General features: G+C 37.3%; 1 protein-coding gene across 1 annotated transcript in view; it reads right to left on the reverse strand.

Moving 5' to 3' along the window:
* The window catches only part of XRCC5 (X-ray repair cross complementing 5), a 49,716-nt gene that overhangs the window by 15,694 nt on the left and 16,562 nt on the right, over positions 1 to 17,460 (reverse strand). Inside the window, exons 10-16 of the mRNA XM_036386997.1 lie at positions 14,412 to 14,474; positions 13,608 to 13,745; positions 12,866 to 12,956; positions 11,533 to 11,660; positions 7,334 to 7,530; positions 2,945 to 3,035; positions 1,441 to 1,510 (exon numbers count right to left, since the gene is read on the reverse strand). Coding sequence (XP_036242890.1) covers positions 1,441 to 1,510; positions 2,945 to 3,035; positions 7,334 to 7,530; positions 11,533 to 11,660; positions 12,866 to 12,956; positions 13,608 to 13,745; positions 14,412 to 14,474 — 778 coding nt within the window. The remainder of the gene's footprint in view (positions 1 to 1,440; positions 1,511 to 2,944; positions 3,036 to 7,333; positions 7,531 to 11,532; positions 11,661 to 12,865; positions 12,957 to 13,607; positions 13,746 to 14,411; positions 14,475 to 17,460) is intronic.

Genomic DNA, 17,460 nt, shown 5'->3' on the forward strand with positions numbered 1-17,460 from the left:
TATGTTTTTATTTATAGTGGCTTCTATCTCTCCTGTAAATGGGTGACTGCACTACATTCTGTTTAACTACACCTTATCATTACAGAGCAGATCACAAAGAATAAAAGCAAATTGCTCACAATTTCAGAACTTTCCAACCATGTACTGCAGTTATCTCCAGCACAGCTACCAAGTGGACATATTTAAGCACTTTTTCTAGTTAAACCATCTTCAAGGATAATCACTATAGTTATTTCTGCCTTAAAGCTTTCCTACATGAAATTTATCACTGTAACAAAGTAGTCAACTGTTCCACAGTTTCTGTATTCTAATGTATTGTACAATGCTTTTTTTACTGCATATTAATAGAGCTAAGATTCAAGAACACAACTCCAAATATTTTTTTTAATAAATAATTTCTTCTGGGTCTAATGAAAAATACATGCAAAAAAGCTAGCTAGATAGCTTACAGGTCTGGAAATTTTGGAGAGAAATAGCTACGCAGGCTTTAACAGGCTGTATCACAACTCAATATACTGATAAACACACTCCTGAAACTACATCCAAAAGGACCAAAGGTCTTGTTGAAATACCCAGTACCTCTCTTAAGCACCTCTGCAAATCTTTCTTTGAAAAATGGAATGTGACATTAATGGCTATTTGGCAGATCAAGTTTATACCCTGCCACAACCTTCAAATCACCCTTTATGAGATACAGGACCCCGTCCATCTTGTGCATTCTTCTTAAGACACCTTTGGATTACATATATCTCTGCACTGCAACTCCAGGAGGGAAATACCATACAACCAATGATAATTTCAAGGTATTTCAGACTTAGGCCATGCAAGACAATGTTTGACCGGTGCCCTGTGGTGTTCTTCATCTCTGAGAAGAGTCAGTGCACACAGAGCCTTCTCTCAACTTTCAGATTACAAATACTACCTGCTTACTCCACTCTGAATTCACCTGTGCTTTCTTTCACTCACAAGCAGTAAGAAATGACCTTTGCAAGTGAAGATTTAAGTCCCAGGCATGAGAGTCTCTTTTTTGTTCATGCAACATGAGGCAGGTTTCTCACACTCTGCACACCCAACAGCTCTCCACTTCAGGCCAGAAAGACCCTGGGAATGAGAAGCTGAGGCTCATTCTGAATGAGGCAGTCAGGGAATACCAAGGTGTCTTCTGTTAGAAACACCTGAGGGGTTGCTCAGGTGCCTCAGTGTAGCTGTCTAGTGCCTTCTTACCCAAACACAGCTACCTGAGGCTTTTAATTGGGGAAGGCAAGTATTAACATGGGAATTACAAACAACATCTTCCTTGGCTGAGCAGCACTACAAGCTAACCTGTAAATTCCAGAGCAACTCACATTGCACTAGAAACTTATGTTTAGACAAATGGATTGCATTTACTGAACTCTGAAGTTGCTACTAATATAATTAAGATAGACAAAAGTCATTTACCATCTTTGAAGTCAGCATTTTTCTTCCTCACCAGAATTCGGAAATCTTCTGCTGGGTTAACACTGCCTACCTACAAAAAGTACAAAACCAATTCAATTGTCTTCCAATAACCATCTCTCTCTTCTTGTCAGGCAACAAGAATCTTTACATTTCTTTTTATTTTCATATGAAAACAGAAACCATGTACCTCTCCGCATTCAGACTCAAAAATGCAAGTCTTATAAAGTGTGTTAATGCACAGTACTCCTGGCAAAGGCTGGCTATGACATGAGTAAGATGAACTCACTCTGCTGCACTGTTACAAGTTGGCCACTTCTCTGCTGCTGAGAGGACAGAAGCACAATAATTCAGATTATCTGCTAGTTCAGCTTTGAGATCTTCTGTAGCACAGACCTCTCAGACCTCCCTAATCTCACCAGATGCTTAGTAAGGAGTGTGAGCTCCCAGGCACAGGGGTACAGAATCAGTGGTGTGCCACTCCAATAGGACCTCAAAATTAAAAGCTTGCCCTTAAATCATCTAGGCTTTCTGGCAGAGTCTGACATCTTAAAGCCAAAGTTCTAAATGGGCATGTAAATGCAGAAATCTTTCAAAGGAACTAAAACCAGGTCAAATATAAATAAACACTGAAAAATGGATGCATTAACTTGAGGGGGAAAAAAAAAACCACAACAATCCTACATTGCTTAAAATTTCCCATCAGCAATCATAATTCTCCTACTTTTTTTTTATGCTTTGCTGTCAAAATAATTAATGGACTTTGCAATAAGTTTGCTTGGTCTCACTGTATTTCTTTAAGATCTAGCAATGCCACTTTTCAGGAAATATCAGAAAATTATATTAGAAGTGCAGAACACTGACACTTTTTTAGACTTCAAATATTTTTATAAGCATCAATAATGCTTTTTTTTCAAAATTAAAGAACAGCACATTTGAAAACAAGAGAAGTTAGCTCAATATTAAAATTTTTTTATAATAGGAAAACATCAAATAAAGGAAGGTGCACAGTTGCGAGTTAGGTTTCATCTAAGCCATAAAATTATAAGTTAGATCTAGTGGCAAGATGCAGCCAAATTTCTGATTTACACCCCCAATTAATGCAGAGAACAATGTCTAAAATCACAGCAATACTTTTGATTAAATACACAGAGGCAACTTCTATGTTGCAGAAGATATGAAATACAGCAAGAACAAAATTCAACCATTGAGCTCCAATTTTGTTTTCTTCAGATCCTCAGGCTTTCCTTTTAGAGTTCTAAACACCAGGAGAGAATTTTGTCCTAAAATATCCACGACTGATGGAAACTTGTGTTAACACATGCCCAAGGGCAGAGAAAGTTGTCTTCACAATCTCTAGCAGAGTTTCAAATGTACAAGTAGACAGTATTTCAGTCATGTTTCAGCTAGAAACTCTCCTTTTATCAGGAATTCTGTATATTCACTACAATAGACTTAAAGAATTAATCTTCCCCTTTGATAATCAGATTTGTAAAAATATGCTTACAGAGGTGATATTGCCTTCAGCAAGTTTCATAAGGGTAAAGCTCTCTTCCTCATCTTCAATTTTTGGTTTCTTAAGGCTGGGTTCATCTTCACTGCAAATGAGAAGGACAAAAATGAATATAAACACTTGAAGATGATGGTCCTACCTACCAACTAGGGAGTCAATAAATTAATGAAATGTACACTGAACTAAACTTCATTACATAACTGTTCCAAAATCAACACTCAACCATGCCTTATTTTTCCCTTGGGCTGCACAAACCAGAGAGTAGAAACAGAAATCAAACTTCATCTTCATATACAGCAAAGGCATCACTTGTTGAAGGTATGAGATTATTCCTGCTTATTTCAGGTGTGAATTTCCTTATACAGACCTCCTTCATCTTTCTAAATACAGAATATCTCCAAAGACTTTATCTGGAATGTCTGTGTTGAGTTAGCCTTGATAATTTACTGTATATAACATGACATTTGGTATTTTCACTAGATTTTTTTTCTAAACATGAAATGTCAGTGAAAATTTACCATTTTAGTAAGACATTAATTTACTGTTCAATCACTACCTGCTAGAGCATGTCTTGGAATTTACAGCTACTACAAACCTGTTTACACAATGGCTTTTGAGTCTAATGACCACTATTCTCCATCAGCACATGAGAGCTCTGTAAACTTCCACCTTGTATTTGTTAAAAAACTGATAACAAACTCCAGTTAAGCAGATCAGAACTCTTTTTGGACATTTTAAGCTACATCTCAAAATGCTTTTAAAAGACTATTTTTATTTTTAAAAGCTAATTGTGATTTTGGGCTACATTCTTACTTTGTCCTTAGAGGTAACATAGAGCAAGGTGTACATTCAAACTAGGAACTTAATTCTCACATGTAACACGCTACACTTTAAAGCATATCTCAGCAACAGAGGAAAATCCAGATAATCACAAAAGGGGAAGAAAATCAGATGCTGTCAGGCTACTGACACAGATGAATTGATTTCTATTTAAGAATGACTGAAAGCTGCTGAGCAACCCAAAGGGCAAGATTTGTGTTCAAGGAATCCCAAAACAAAGTAACAAGTTTTTCTGAAAAATTCTACTACTATCAAAAGAAGAAACTGCTTGATGATGTAGGGACAAAGCCAGAGATCCTGGACTAGGAGCCACTTTTCATTGTGCAAGATTACAACTGATTGCAAAAACTGCATTGCACGTTACAGAAGCAATCAACTATTAGAAAGAACTTGTGGAGTCTTCCTTTTTGCTTTCTATAGCACACTCCTCCCCTACTTTACAATCACTGTCTATCTCACTTTGTTTCAGCAATCTTCTCTGTCCTTAATTTTGTCACTACCAAAATGAAATCCCTTCTCCTCAGCAACTCCTGTCATTCAGCATAACCTTACTTATCACTCTGGGAGAAATGATGACTTTAGCTATGCCTAAGGACAAGGATAGGATACCTTTGCTTCATTCTCAACTCTGCTGACTTTCTGGCTAACCTTGAACAAGTTGCTTGATTGTTTTGAACATCCAGTATGTCTCTCTGTAAAAGGAGAAACTGATACTTATCAACACCAGAGAGTTTAGAAGCTCCACGGGAACCAAAAAATCTTGTATATTAACATGGTCTAATGAAAGGTGTAAAGAACAACAAAATTCTCTTCTAGAATATTTTCTTCCAAAAGTATATGGCAATCAATTTTCTTCTTTTTCTTCCTGCATTATTTTTACTGATTCAAAATGTTTTGGGATTGGAGGAAGGAGAAAATAAATGATGATGCTGCATTTAACAGCCTAGGACCAAATCTACAGTTGTCATTAATCAGTGCAGCACAGCAGAAACTAATGAATCCATAGCCATTTATACCAGCCAAGGATCTGACATTTAGAATATGCACTGATTAGCAGTATTTTTAAACTGCAAAACGTGCAATTACTATTTGAGAAAAATTAATAAAATACAAGATTAATTTAACACACCCACTTCTACATTAATATAGAAGCCTTTCACATCCTACAAAGCTGGATGAGATAACAGCCTCTCCACAGCCAACTTAAGAAGGAAAAAGTAAAATGTTTTCTATATTATTGGAATTTTTTTTAAACTACACAGATCTTAAGCAAAAGTGATACAAATGAATACTGAAATCTCTATTAAGATAACATGCCTACAATTATGCTGCTTTAGTCCCATTAGACCTTAAAAATTAACAAAGAAGAATCTGGTCAATATGATGACAGGAGATATAAAACAGTTTTAGAAAACAAAAATAATGGTTAAGACATCTTTTAAACAACTTTTTCCAAATACCTAAGTGCAACCTACATCTTAGTATTAATAAGTTGAATCTCATAGAGCCATAGCATTTAGAATCACAGAATGGTTTGGGTTGGAAGGAACCTTAAAGATCACCCACTTCCTACACCCCTGTCATGGGCAGGGACACCTCCCACCAAACCAGGCTGCCCAAAGCCCCACCCAGCCTGGCCTTCAACACTGCCATGAAGGGGCACCCCCAACCTCTCTGGGCAACCTGTGCAAGTGCCTCTATTATTGAATATTTTCCTTAATCACTGTTACAGAGATGCACTTTCTTTATCCAGTGAATAAATTCTATTATCTCAGCTTTTCCCCAAACACAGAAGAAAAACACAGTTAAGACTGCTGTTGTAGCAATAATAAAATACTACTAGTCCCATTCATTACTACAGCAATACCATTTTTCTGCAATTTTTAAAAAATCTTAACTATCATTCATTCTTCTTTGTTTAGTTGAGTCTTCTTTCACTTCCTTTACAACTTTTTAAGAAAAAAAAATCATTTTAATGCCCAATATCAATATCTATTTAAATTACTTTTACAGCTACTTTTATCACCCCTCTAAAGGAAACTAGTTTTTAAACAAAATAGATTTCCTTCTTGCTTGTCAGATGCTTTTGGGAAGATATATTTTAAAGCAACTAACAGTAATGGGTCACTGCATTTTGTTTAAATTCTCTCTCTAGCTTGTTTGAGCCAAATTTTTTGCCTTTTATTTCTAAAATGGCTCTACCACTTTTTAAGATATACATACAAATGTACATATGTACATAAACCCAGAGAAACTGGGGCATGGAGTAAGGAAAAGAGAATTTAATCAGTATGAATTTACAGACACACCAAGGCAACAGGAATACACTAAAATCAGCAACAACAACAAGAAAGTCAGGTGTTTCCCAGTCTGTAGACTGGAATGTGGTCCTTAGTCTCAAGCAGCAAATTGAGGAGTCCTGGGTCATGTCTTCCCAAAGAGAAGATGCTGAGAAGGCTCCACCCAACCCAGAGGAAAGGACCGAGCTAAGCAAGAGCTCAACACCCCTCCAAGATGCCGTTCCTAGTGCTGAAAGGACTGAACCAAAAATGACGAAATCAAGAGAGAAGGAGCTAACTGAGAACACTCCAATGTGTCAGGGACCCACTAGTTACATTATAGATTTCAAGAAATTAATATCTCAGAAGCAGATTTTGTTTATGCAAATTGATTTGGCTGGGGTGACAGTAAAACTGCAGTATCAATTTAGCATTTATTCTTCCTATCTGCAGCACAAATAAACTAAACACAGTATATTCAATAACAACAAAAATACTCTGTCTTAAAACTGTTCAAACAATAGCTGTTCCAGGAAGAGTTATAACAGCTTGATTTTTTTTGGAGAAAACCACATTAATTGCACAGCAGATAATAATGAAACTGCTTTTTTTTTTTTTGATATTCAAAATGAAAGCTAGACAATTACCTAAATCAAGCATGCTGAGAAGGAAGGCTCAACTTTATGGCTAATTTAAAGAGCCATGGCATTTATTCTGAGCTAAATTAGAACCCCCCCCCCCCCCCCCATTAGGTTATTTGAATTCTTTTATAACCACCTCTAGGACAAACTGTCTGACCAGGACACAAGAAGCAATGCAACAGATTGCCCAGAAAGGATGCACAAACCCTGAAGGTTTTCAAGGCCAGACTGTATGAATCCCTCCTTAGATCTCACAGGTGGTTTTGAGCAACAGGTTGACCAAGAAGCCTCCAGTGGGGTCCATTCTAATCTGATGGATTTTGTAATTCTGTGACAGCAAATATAGACATGAGGAACTTACATGAGTAGGTACAGGCTCCCCAGACATGAGGAACTTACTGGTTCCTATTGTGTCCTGCACTGCAACAGTATGAGCACCACTATTCACAAGATACTCCAGACATTCTGTGGCACCACAATATTCTCTATCTATCAACATTTTTTCCAGTGTGTAACTCATTGATTTTCTGTTCAAAAGATTCCGAGTCTGATTCATCCAGCAAAAACAACCTGAAGTGTAAAAAAAAAGTTTCGAAAAAATCCATAATACATTTCTAACGTACTTGTCTTTGAAGATGTCTTGTGCAGTCTTCTCTTCTTTTTTCTTGCCAACTTCCTTCAGGGGGAAAAGTGCTTTTACTCTTTCCAGAGGAGCCTGACACCTTTCTCTTACCACACAAGGCATCTCTAGCATTTCTAAAAGATTCTGTTCTATTGGTGGCAGTGGCTTATCAGCGTGAAAAGCCTTGTGCTGCAAACACTGCAAGAAACAAAACAGTCTGAGCAAAGTAGAACTTTCAATTATATTAAAAACTCACCATATGGTAAGTGCAAAATATCTTCCATATTAAACATACTATCTTTGTATTGCTGAAAAATATTCTGTCTCACAATGGACTGAAAGTTTATGATCAACTGTTTAAGGACATTATTAATGACATTAAACAAGAATTCTGATGCAGATGAGTGTTCCCACACTCATTGGAATGAGTGCTATGAAAATTATTAGAAAAATCCCAGGAATGAAACAGTCATCTGCAACTGTTCATATTTTTAGCTTCACTCTACCTTTAAAAAGCAGTTCTCTTATAAAACAGTGCCACGGGAGAGATTTCTATACACTTCAAAATTAAGTAAATGAGATCTATCCCAACCACACATTCCAGTTATTGTAACACTTTAATGTCCCTCAAAGAAATAATTTCCTCTTGGTCAATTACACTCAGTATGCATACAGGAGGAATGTTCACAAGCTTAATAGCGAATGCAAATAGAAAGAGAGAATATTACATGTGCACAGGTGAGGCACAGAATATATGCATGTTTGGAACCTAGCTTTGAATGAAGGGGCCTGACAGATGCACAAAGCTGGAACAGATGGCGAGAGCTATAGAGAAGGATTTTTCACCCAAGTGTAGAGTCAGTGCACACAGTCACAGAGTCAAGCAGACGGGGAGAGATGAGGTTAATGAGGCAGGCTACAGAAATTCCATGGAGGGTTTTGGAAACAAAGTAAATATCTTCACAATTTTGTGAAGTGTGAAATAGCAATAGAGAGGTATGTGCATTTACAAATACACAGATACCAGTGCATGCACACAAACTCATCAAAACATGTGATATACAAAGGAGACAATTTTTTTTCCATGTCCATGGTACTAGGAGCATTAGACATCCATATGGAGGTACCTACTCAGTAAACTAGGAATACAGCAGAGATTTGCTCCCCTGTTGGCTGTCAGACATGACATTCATTTAAAAAAACATCAAATCAAAGTTCCTATTCATACTGGAAATCTGCCAATACAGAAAATCAAGACATTATGTGACACATCAATACTGGTGTGTTTTCAGGCTGCCATTAACATTCCAGTCCAGACTAGAACATACTGCCAAAAGGAGGCAGTTGTACAAGGCTACTGATTTGGAAACACTTGTAATGATTTAAGGCACCATTATTTTGAAAGAGTAAAAATGTTGCTGGAAGCTGCAGTAATGGCTCTTGTGACAAAAAAAAAAAAAAAAAAAGGTTAATTCAATTAAACTCACAAAGCAAAAAAACCTAAGTCCCCTGTTATGCCTTTGTGTTTCAGGCTTTTGTAACTGACATCTTAATGTGTGCAGCTGCAGGAGCTGAGCAGACTGAGAGGCCACAGCATCCACTTGTACCTGTTTTTAAAGTAGATGACTACATCTCAAACTTGAGATGGCAGGTCATGTCAAAACTCAGGTGCTAAATGGAGACTAAGTTAAATAGACAACCTGGAGTTTCTAAACCAATACTGTCCCTCTTATCCTTGCTTCCCCCCCCTTCCTTCTGTGTCCAGCAAGAATCACTCCCACCCTCCCTGCTAGAGGAAACCCACACTGCCACTGCCTTGCAGACTCACTTCTGTTCATGCATGCGGTCACCAAGGCACTAGCTCCTCATTGCTCTTCCTAATTTCTTACATCTCCACTTCTAGAAACACAGCCAGCTTTCAGAACAGGGGTCACACCAAGATACTGGTCAATGGATGTAATGAACTGGGCTTCACACCATTAATTCTGTGATAAGCAATGACATACATGCACCAACAGAACCACCATGGTTGAACAATTTGTTTATTTGCTAGCAAATAAAATGCACTGCATTCCCTAATCGTCTTAGGTGATACAAATCCCTGTATTTAAGATGGACAACTTAAACAACAATGTTGGAAGTCTACCATTACAAAAGCTACAGAGGTTCACCTAATTTTTTTGTGGAAGCAAGGAATAAAAGTTGAAAATCTAGATATAGGATATTCCTCATCTTCCACTCCAGCAAGCATTAACAACTACTTCTCACCCACTCTGTCATTTCCTGATGCCTACCACTACTTCCAGAGATATAATTTAGCTTGATGTTTTTGTTTAAATTCTGGCTCTTGTCACTTATCATTCCAAATATCTTCATGAGGCAACAAAGCAAGGAAATGAAGTAGGAGTTCATCCTTTTCTTCAGAGTTATTTTTCAAAACCATTTATAGGTTCTATTCAGCCCAATCCACTTACTGGCTATAGTCAAAAGATGATGCAGAATTTTTCTTCACAGTTCTTAAGGAACCAGCAGTACTGTTTTGCCTAAGAACAAAATACTAAGAATCTGGGATATCTTCACAGCAAAGGAGAGAACAACTTACACAGATTATTAAAAATTTTTTAATCATACAAACAAATGGGGCTGAGTGTGGCCAAAAGCACTAAGGGGACTAACAGTTTAGGGCTTTCTGAACAGCAAGGACAGAAATTGCATCCTATCCCATGAAGTCAGTAAATGCTTTTTCTACCAGTAGCACTCACCCTTACAAAATCCTATAATCCTCTAAGGAAATTGTCAAGTTACTCAGTTACCCTCTTCCAGCATCAATTGACTCAAGTGCTGGAACACTACCATCACTGTTTCAGAAGACAAATAGCACACCTAAAAAAAACCATCTTTCACCAATAGAAGACATTCACTAAACTAAAAGAATGCAAAACTCTATCTAGCAATACAACAGAGGAAATCCTATCTAAGTACCTCATTTAAAAGCAATGCCCAAGTTTTGTAATATCCAAGCTTAACAACCCTTCCAAAAATAAGAGTTGTGAAGAGGTCAGCTCATTTTTAAGTTCTTGCCCTGCAATAACCTCCAACTGATCAAATCTTGCACTCAGTTACACACTGTCTTGTCAATATGACTGGCAGAACTTGATGAGACCTCTGAGTTCTTCAGGTGTCAATCAGAGTAGGGTTGAAGACAGTGGGCTTACATGTGTTCCTGAAGCACACATTGACCTTCAGATCCTTTGGTTATTTTAACAACACTGAGGAAGCAAGGCTTTGGGAAGCTAGGGTAAGCTTTCTTAATTTAAAAAAACATCTTCTTCCTACTTGTAAACCGAAATAAATCATGTGGAATTGCTGAGATATGAACATGATTGCTATAATACCATTTTTGGTCAATTTTCAGAGCAGAGTCACACATTCAATATATCTCCATGGTTCTGCATACAGTACAATTCTGCAGTTGCTTAAATTGCAACATAATTTTCTTTATTTTTGAATTTGCTGCGTCATTTTTTAAACACTTGGATTCCAATGTATAATTAAGTCTCTCATCCTCACAGTTGCAATGAAAGTCTTCGTGATATGAAAGGAATGCAAATCAAAATGGAGACAGCTTGATATAATAACTGCAGGAAGCGTGAACTGTTCTGTTGGCTCGTAAAGTGCATCAGCTTAGACACCCCAACAGAACACTTTAAATGTCAACAATCTTAATAACCATTTATTACTGATCCACTTTCACCTCAGACTGACCTGGTTTGGAATACTGCTAGATGCAACACTGCACAGAAAAGTCATGGGACACAGAATGAGAAGCTGAAGATATCCCCAATTTTCAGCCAATTTTTCTCTTTGTCCAAAAGCTGAAGACTGAATCTATGTCTACAATGCAGTGTTGAGAGGCAAGTTTTAACTTGCCTAGTCTGTGTGCCTATGAATATCACTGATGCTGTTGTGGACACCTCAGCACAGGTATAATTTCCCTTGCTTCCTGGAAACTAGAAATTTTAAAGATACATCTATGTCAGGGACAGCACAGAAATCACCGGTTACCACATACTTTAATGCCAGAGATTTATATCTGCATTTTCACAATGCAGATCTTTACAACGTGAATCAAAGAAAGACAGAAGGCTGAAAAGTCTTAAGAAAAAAAGTTTTTAAAAAATACCATATAGTTCATCTCACCTGATATAATCTCTGAAAATGAGGGTTTGGAATTTTGCTGGGCTTAAATAGATCCTCAAATGTTTCTTCATCTTCATGAACCAAATTCATAGAATCAATCAGTGAGTCAACAGCAGATAACTGATCCACTAAGGCAGCAATTACATACAAAGGAAGATTAAATACACTTGCAGATGGATGCATTTCTTGAGATAATTTATAAATGAAGATTTGCTTCACAATGCGAGATTTTCACCCAGTCATTACATGCCACAGAACACTGTGCAGCTATGGATGTGCCAATAAAGAATATGGATAATGGACACAATAATAAACCCCTGCTTTATTTAAGGACTACAGTGTAAAGTCATAAAGACTTTTCCCCCAAGACCTCAATTATTGTTGCCTTTCTGCTTTAGCTTTTCTTCTTTTTCAAGATGTTTTCATTTGCAACAGAAGGTTTATAGGCCACTTAGAAAATAAGGATAACAGTTGGTTTGCAAAACTAAATGGCATAATATAAATTTTTAAAGTTATGATTGCAAATTAACACAGTTCACAATAGCCAGCTACTGCTTTGGTAAGACAGGTTTTAGATTTGTTATCAAACTGCTAGTTACAGGCAAGAAAACAGAAACAGCTATAGAAACAAACCAGCATGCTAAATATACCCTGACGTGCAGGTGCCCATTCAATGCATCTCATAACAAATGAAAGAAGCAGGAGTGGATTTTAAATTACATCCACTTAAGACTCATTGCTGTGCAAAACTCTCAGAACAGCAAGTCAAGTTTTGTGTAGCTGCATGTTCTCTAAAGATGCCATCCATCTCAAGCTGGACACCAATAAGCACACGGTTTAATAACACTCCACAGAAAATACTGTCTTTGCCTTTGTACATTATATTAACAGGCCATACTGCAAATGGCTACAGGACCAGCTTTGCACCAACAGAGCAGCTGCTGCTGTTCTAATTCTAGCTAGCTAATCACACACTGCAGATCCCACAAGGTTTGGCCATTTACTCCCACAAATGAGTTCAAAGATCAAAGGATACAGAGGACTAATCGCAGCTCTCTATCACAGGAGCCTGTGAGACTCACAATGCTGTCATTTAACAGGACATACTGCATGCAAACTTAGGTCTGCTCAGCCTGCACCTGAAGTGCCAAAGGTTTAATACACACTTACACTTCAAGATGACATCACCATAATGGATGCCCAAATACCTGGGTGTTTTCCTAAGCCAAAATAACAACAGAACTTATGCTTTCATTGGTGAGCCAAATATTCTAAGATGCTCTAAAAGAGTTAGAAAAAGACAATCAGGTTTCTTGACCAGCAAATGTCTTACCTGTAGGAATGCATTTTTTACTGTTTTTCAAGGATGAAAATACATATTGTCTTAGGTCTTCCATATAGGGTAGCTGCACATAGATGAGACACTGTGCAAGAGGAAAGAAAAAACAAATTAGCCTGAAGAAAAAAAAAAAAATCTGTATCCCCAGAGTGCCATGTCAGGGCAATCTAAAACCTAAGAAAAATCTGAAGATGTAATGTCTGTGCACACCAAAACACTTAAAATATGTACAGAGCAACACAATTTGAATCAGAATAAAACACAGCATTATATTTTATAACATAGTGATGGCTATACTTGATTTTTCTGCTTGTGGAATAAAGACCTCCCCACCCATCTGATCCCTTTTTCTCGTGCAGAGTTCCAATTATCCTTGCTTTAAATATCCAATACATTGGCGCTTTGGGAGGTTTTATCACAGCTTAGTGTATTCCAAAGTCAAAAGCTGGATTTGGTTTTTTTAACATTTCTCTGCCTCATTTTTTCTTTATTCAATTACCTCCTCCAGTTTATACCACCCTAAATAATTGCTTTGCATCTTTTATGTTTATACCCTTCAAAAGTCTGAAGATTGTTGTGTCCGCCCCCACCTCCGTCACGCTCAGCCATGCTATACATATTTAGCTCTTTCAATAGTCTCTTGTAAGAAAGATCAGGGGAAACATATGCTGCAAAAGTCCTGACATACTGTGTTGCTTCTGGGTCTCTCTGCAGAAGGCTAAGAGAGAAGAATTACCTCATATGTATCCTTAATATATGGAAAAGCTACTCCAATTTGTGGATAGCATCTTCTATCATAAGCATAGCGCACTACAGCCACCACTTTCATCTCATCCAATGCACGAACAAGCGCAGAAAAAGCAACTGCTGCATTCTGGAGGGAAAAAAGAAGTCGAAAAAATCATGCAAGTTCTTAATCATGAAATACATCTTTCACAGGGAATTCAACAGCATTGATTTAGTCAAGACTAGTTTCCATTTCAGCTATAACTTTAACACAAGCGTTTTTTCATGTTCATAAATCAAAGAAGCAGAAAGGTCAAATCTCATCACGATAGTGGTTCCATTCAAAGCTGAGCCAACTTTAGATTCAGCACATTCCACCTTTTTCAGCAGGTGTGAAGAACTCTCAGAGGTTTTGCATGAGATAGCGAAAGGGAGGAAAGTCCCTTAAAGGAACATATTAGAGCTCCAGAGTGAGCTTTTTACCTCCAGTTCTTTGAAGGTCTGTTCTAAATAACACAGTGACAGGGCACACTGTTGCTCTGCATGAGAATCGACTTCAGCACCAATTTCAGGTTCCTCACAACCTTGCTCAAACATAGTATCTACCAGTTTTTCATTATTCATGAGATACTGTATTCATTTGGGGTTTAATCCAACTTCTTTTTAACCTACTAGGCAATGAAATAAGACATTTCTGTAAACTGCATTAAAAGTATTTATTAACAAAGAAAGACAGGACAATCTCAAGCATCACTACTATTCTTTTTTGTTGTGCAGCAAAATACATTCAGCATTACATTTCAGTTTACCTTACCGCATCATCTTTGGCTGCAAAGACCTTCAGAGCTTGGTTGCCCATGTAGTAATGCCTCTTGATCTACAGATTCAAATGGTAAAGAGTTAGACTGACCAAAAGGTCACCAATACAAGTGGACCAATTAAATTACAAAACAACTAGCATTACTCAAGTCAGAAGTCACTAAATTTAATTACAGTGCATAGAGGTTAAAGCTCTCTATTTGTCTCATATCTCCATTTATCACTTAATATGGATATTCAGTCATATTGGATAGGATATTATCACAGCCTCCTAGAGATGGGCAGGAATGAAAGACAGTGCTACTGGCAGCTGTTACCAGTCTGAATTCTACTTCAGTAAATCAAAAGTCACTGTGGAAAACTACAGTAGTTAATACAAGGCCTAAACCTACCATATCTATGCTATTAAATTTTTCTACCAAAGATACATCAAAAAGGAGCCACAAGAAGTCTCATCCTTAATTAATAAAGCTACTTCAACACCAACCCAGAGTATATACAGCTGTGCTAGCAAAGAACTTCTGTTAGCAGAGTTTATTCTATTCATGAACATGGCTGAATCTAAAACAAAAAGGAAAAAGAGATTCATCAAGGGGCATCACTGGAACAGCTGGAGCGACAGCAGCTCACACACACAGAAAGCCTACAATCATAGGAGACCTGTCACAAAGATCACATACTACTATGGACACTGATTAAAATAACCTCTCTTTGTTAAAGAAAAAAACCTCTTTACATTACAGTCTCAGAACTAACGTCATTATATCTTTGATTTTTCTTTCATTCATTTCACCTTTTTATTTTATCTTCTTTATTTAGCAAATTACCATAAGGCTGTTGAAGTCAGTGACAACCTGCACCAGAGCAGGTCTGTCCACTGTACTACAGCACGATTCTTCAGCTCAGATTATTCTACCTGCAATCCTTCTTTCCTTTTCTGTCTCTAAATGCTCAGAAAATTTTACATTCAGTATAGTATACATAACTACATGTGTGTATCACTACACCTTTTTTTGTTTGCAAAAGAAATTGTCCCTTTGTAATATTTTCAGGTATTATTTCTTGATTTACATGGCATGGCTTATAAATTAGAAATCAAAGTTTAAGCGGCCTCTGATCTTCTTCTGAACAACTCAGGAAAAGAATATAAGGTGGTTCTATTCCTTATTTAATTATGTATTTGGAGCTGTTCCAGTTTTTCTAGTCAATAACGAATCATCTTTCCATCAAAGTTTTTTTAAAAAAACAATTTAATATAAAACATACATTTGAGTAGTGTCAGTTTTATCATTCCAAACAATAAAATTTAGGAGGCAAAATTTAAGATAACATATGGGTCTTGAAAATTCCAGCTGTAGTTAAAACTTCCTGCTATCATACCTACCTATCCACTATAATTTTAATCCTGCAAGCACGCCTGAGTAATTTTATTCCACTGAGGGGATGTGCAGCTACTACTGTGCATAACTACTCATATACTCCTGGCTACAGGACCAGAGTACACTTGAAGATATAATTTCTGTTTCTTATGAAATCCAGAGACAAGAGGAGTATATAATAAAAATTAATTAAAAGCAATCAATATTTGGTACATTGAAAAAGTTTAAAAACAACTTGTTAATTCTTTTATGCATATTTACATGACTCAAAAAGTATTCCTAAAATTAACTGTAACCCTACAATTATTAACTATGTATTTGAAGGCATTACCACACCATCTGACCAACAATGGGAAAATAAAAATCCACATGAAATAACAGTTTGCTCACAGGAACACTATATTCCTCATCTGCTTTCCTCTTAGTTTCCATTTTCAAATAAAGTCAGACTAAGCTGAAACAGGAGGCCAACCTCCAGCATAAGAAAACTCTGCACACAGCAAAATACATCTTGCAGAACTAAATGACAATAGTAAGACTCAGCTGGAGGCTAATAGTGTATGAAGAGATCCAAGAAATTGTCTCATTGGAACACAGGATTCAGACGCATTTCACTTATTATTAGATCCAGTTTCTGGTACAGGAGGTAGCACTCCCTAACATCTCTCTGGCCCAGGCCAATTTAGGGCACATAAGCTCAAGCATGAATGAGATGCTTCCTTGATCAATCACTTGCAGTGCACAGCTCCCACATTACTCAACAACTAAGTCTGAAAGTCCTCAGGGAGCAACCAGGTTACAGATTCCAGCTGGGCTGGCTTCTCCTTTCAGTAAATCACATTACTTCCTGGCTCCTCAGTGCTTATGTTTTGGAACACCGCACTGCAGTAGTCTAATGACACATCTAGCAACATGCACGAGGTCCCTGTGTCACCTGTATTGTAAAGTAAGAAGATGTTTAGTTACATCCATTTGGGAGTAAGCTCCCACAGATGCTTCCTAATTCATTTGCATATTTCCTTCATTGTAAAGGTGATGATGCCTTAGCCTTTATCAAGAGCTCTCCTTTGTTCAGGCAGTGAGAGATTTCAAAGAGCAGGAGGGCTGGGAGCTGTCAGAAGTGAAGGTGTAGAACTGCCATAATATCATTTCAGTTTTGACTGGTGAAGAGGACTGGGTGTAGGTAACTCCAAGATGAGTAAAGTTTCAGTCAGAAACTTTTTCAAAGAAAAAAGATGGGGAGCAGCTTAACATCCACAGCAATTACTTGGCACTCACATCTCTGTACTCTCTCCTCATGTGTCCTTCTTGAAGAACAGTTTTGTTAAGCCTTTGCCTAAGGCTTTGCTAATGCTTAAGTCCTGGATTTTCTGAAGAAAATCACCTTGTGTTGGGTAACTTTTATTAAAGTACTTGCTCAAAGTAAGTTTCTTACAACTGTCAGGGACAACAAACAGCAAAGTCAATACCACAAGTAGAGATAAGTGCATTACAAACACTGAGCATCTCACGGAAATATGGAGAGCTTTTGAATTATGCTACCTTTGTCTAAGAAGTCTTCACTATATTTAAGTTTTTTCACAATAGAAAGAGACCAGTCATGGTTCACAAACTAATCCTTATGGAATTGAGAATGAATGGAGGCAGCTTGAGGCTTTCTTTAAC

Source organism: Molothrus ater, chromosome 7 (genome assembly GCF_012460135.2).
Source record: "Molothrus ater isolate BHLD 08-10-18 breed brown headed cowbird chromosome 7, BPBGC_Mater_1.1, whole genome shotgun sequence".
Taxonomy (NCBI): Eukaryota; Metazoa; Chordata; class Aves; order Passeriformes; family Icteridae; genus Molothrus; species Molothrus ater.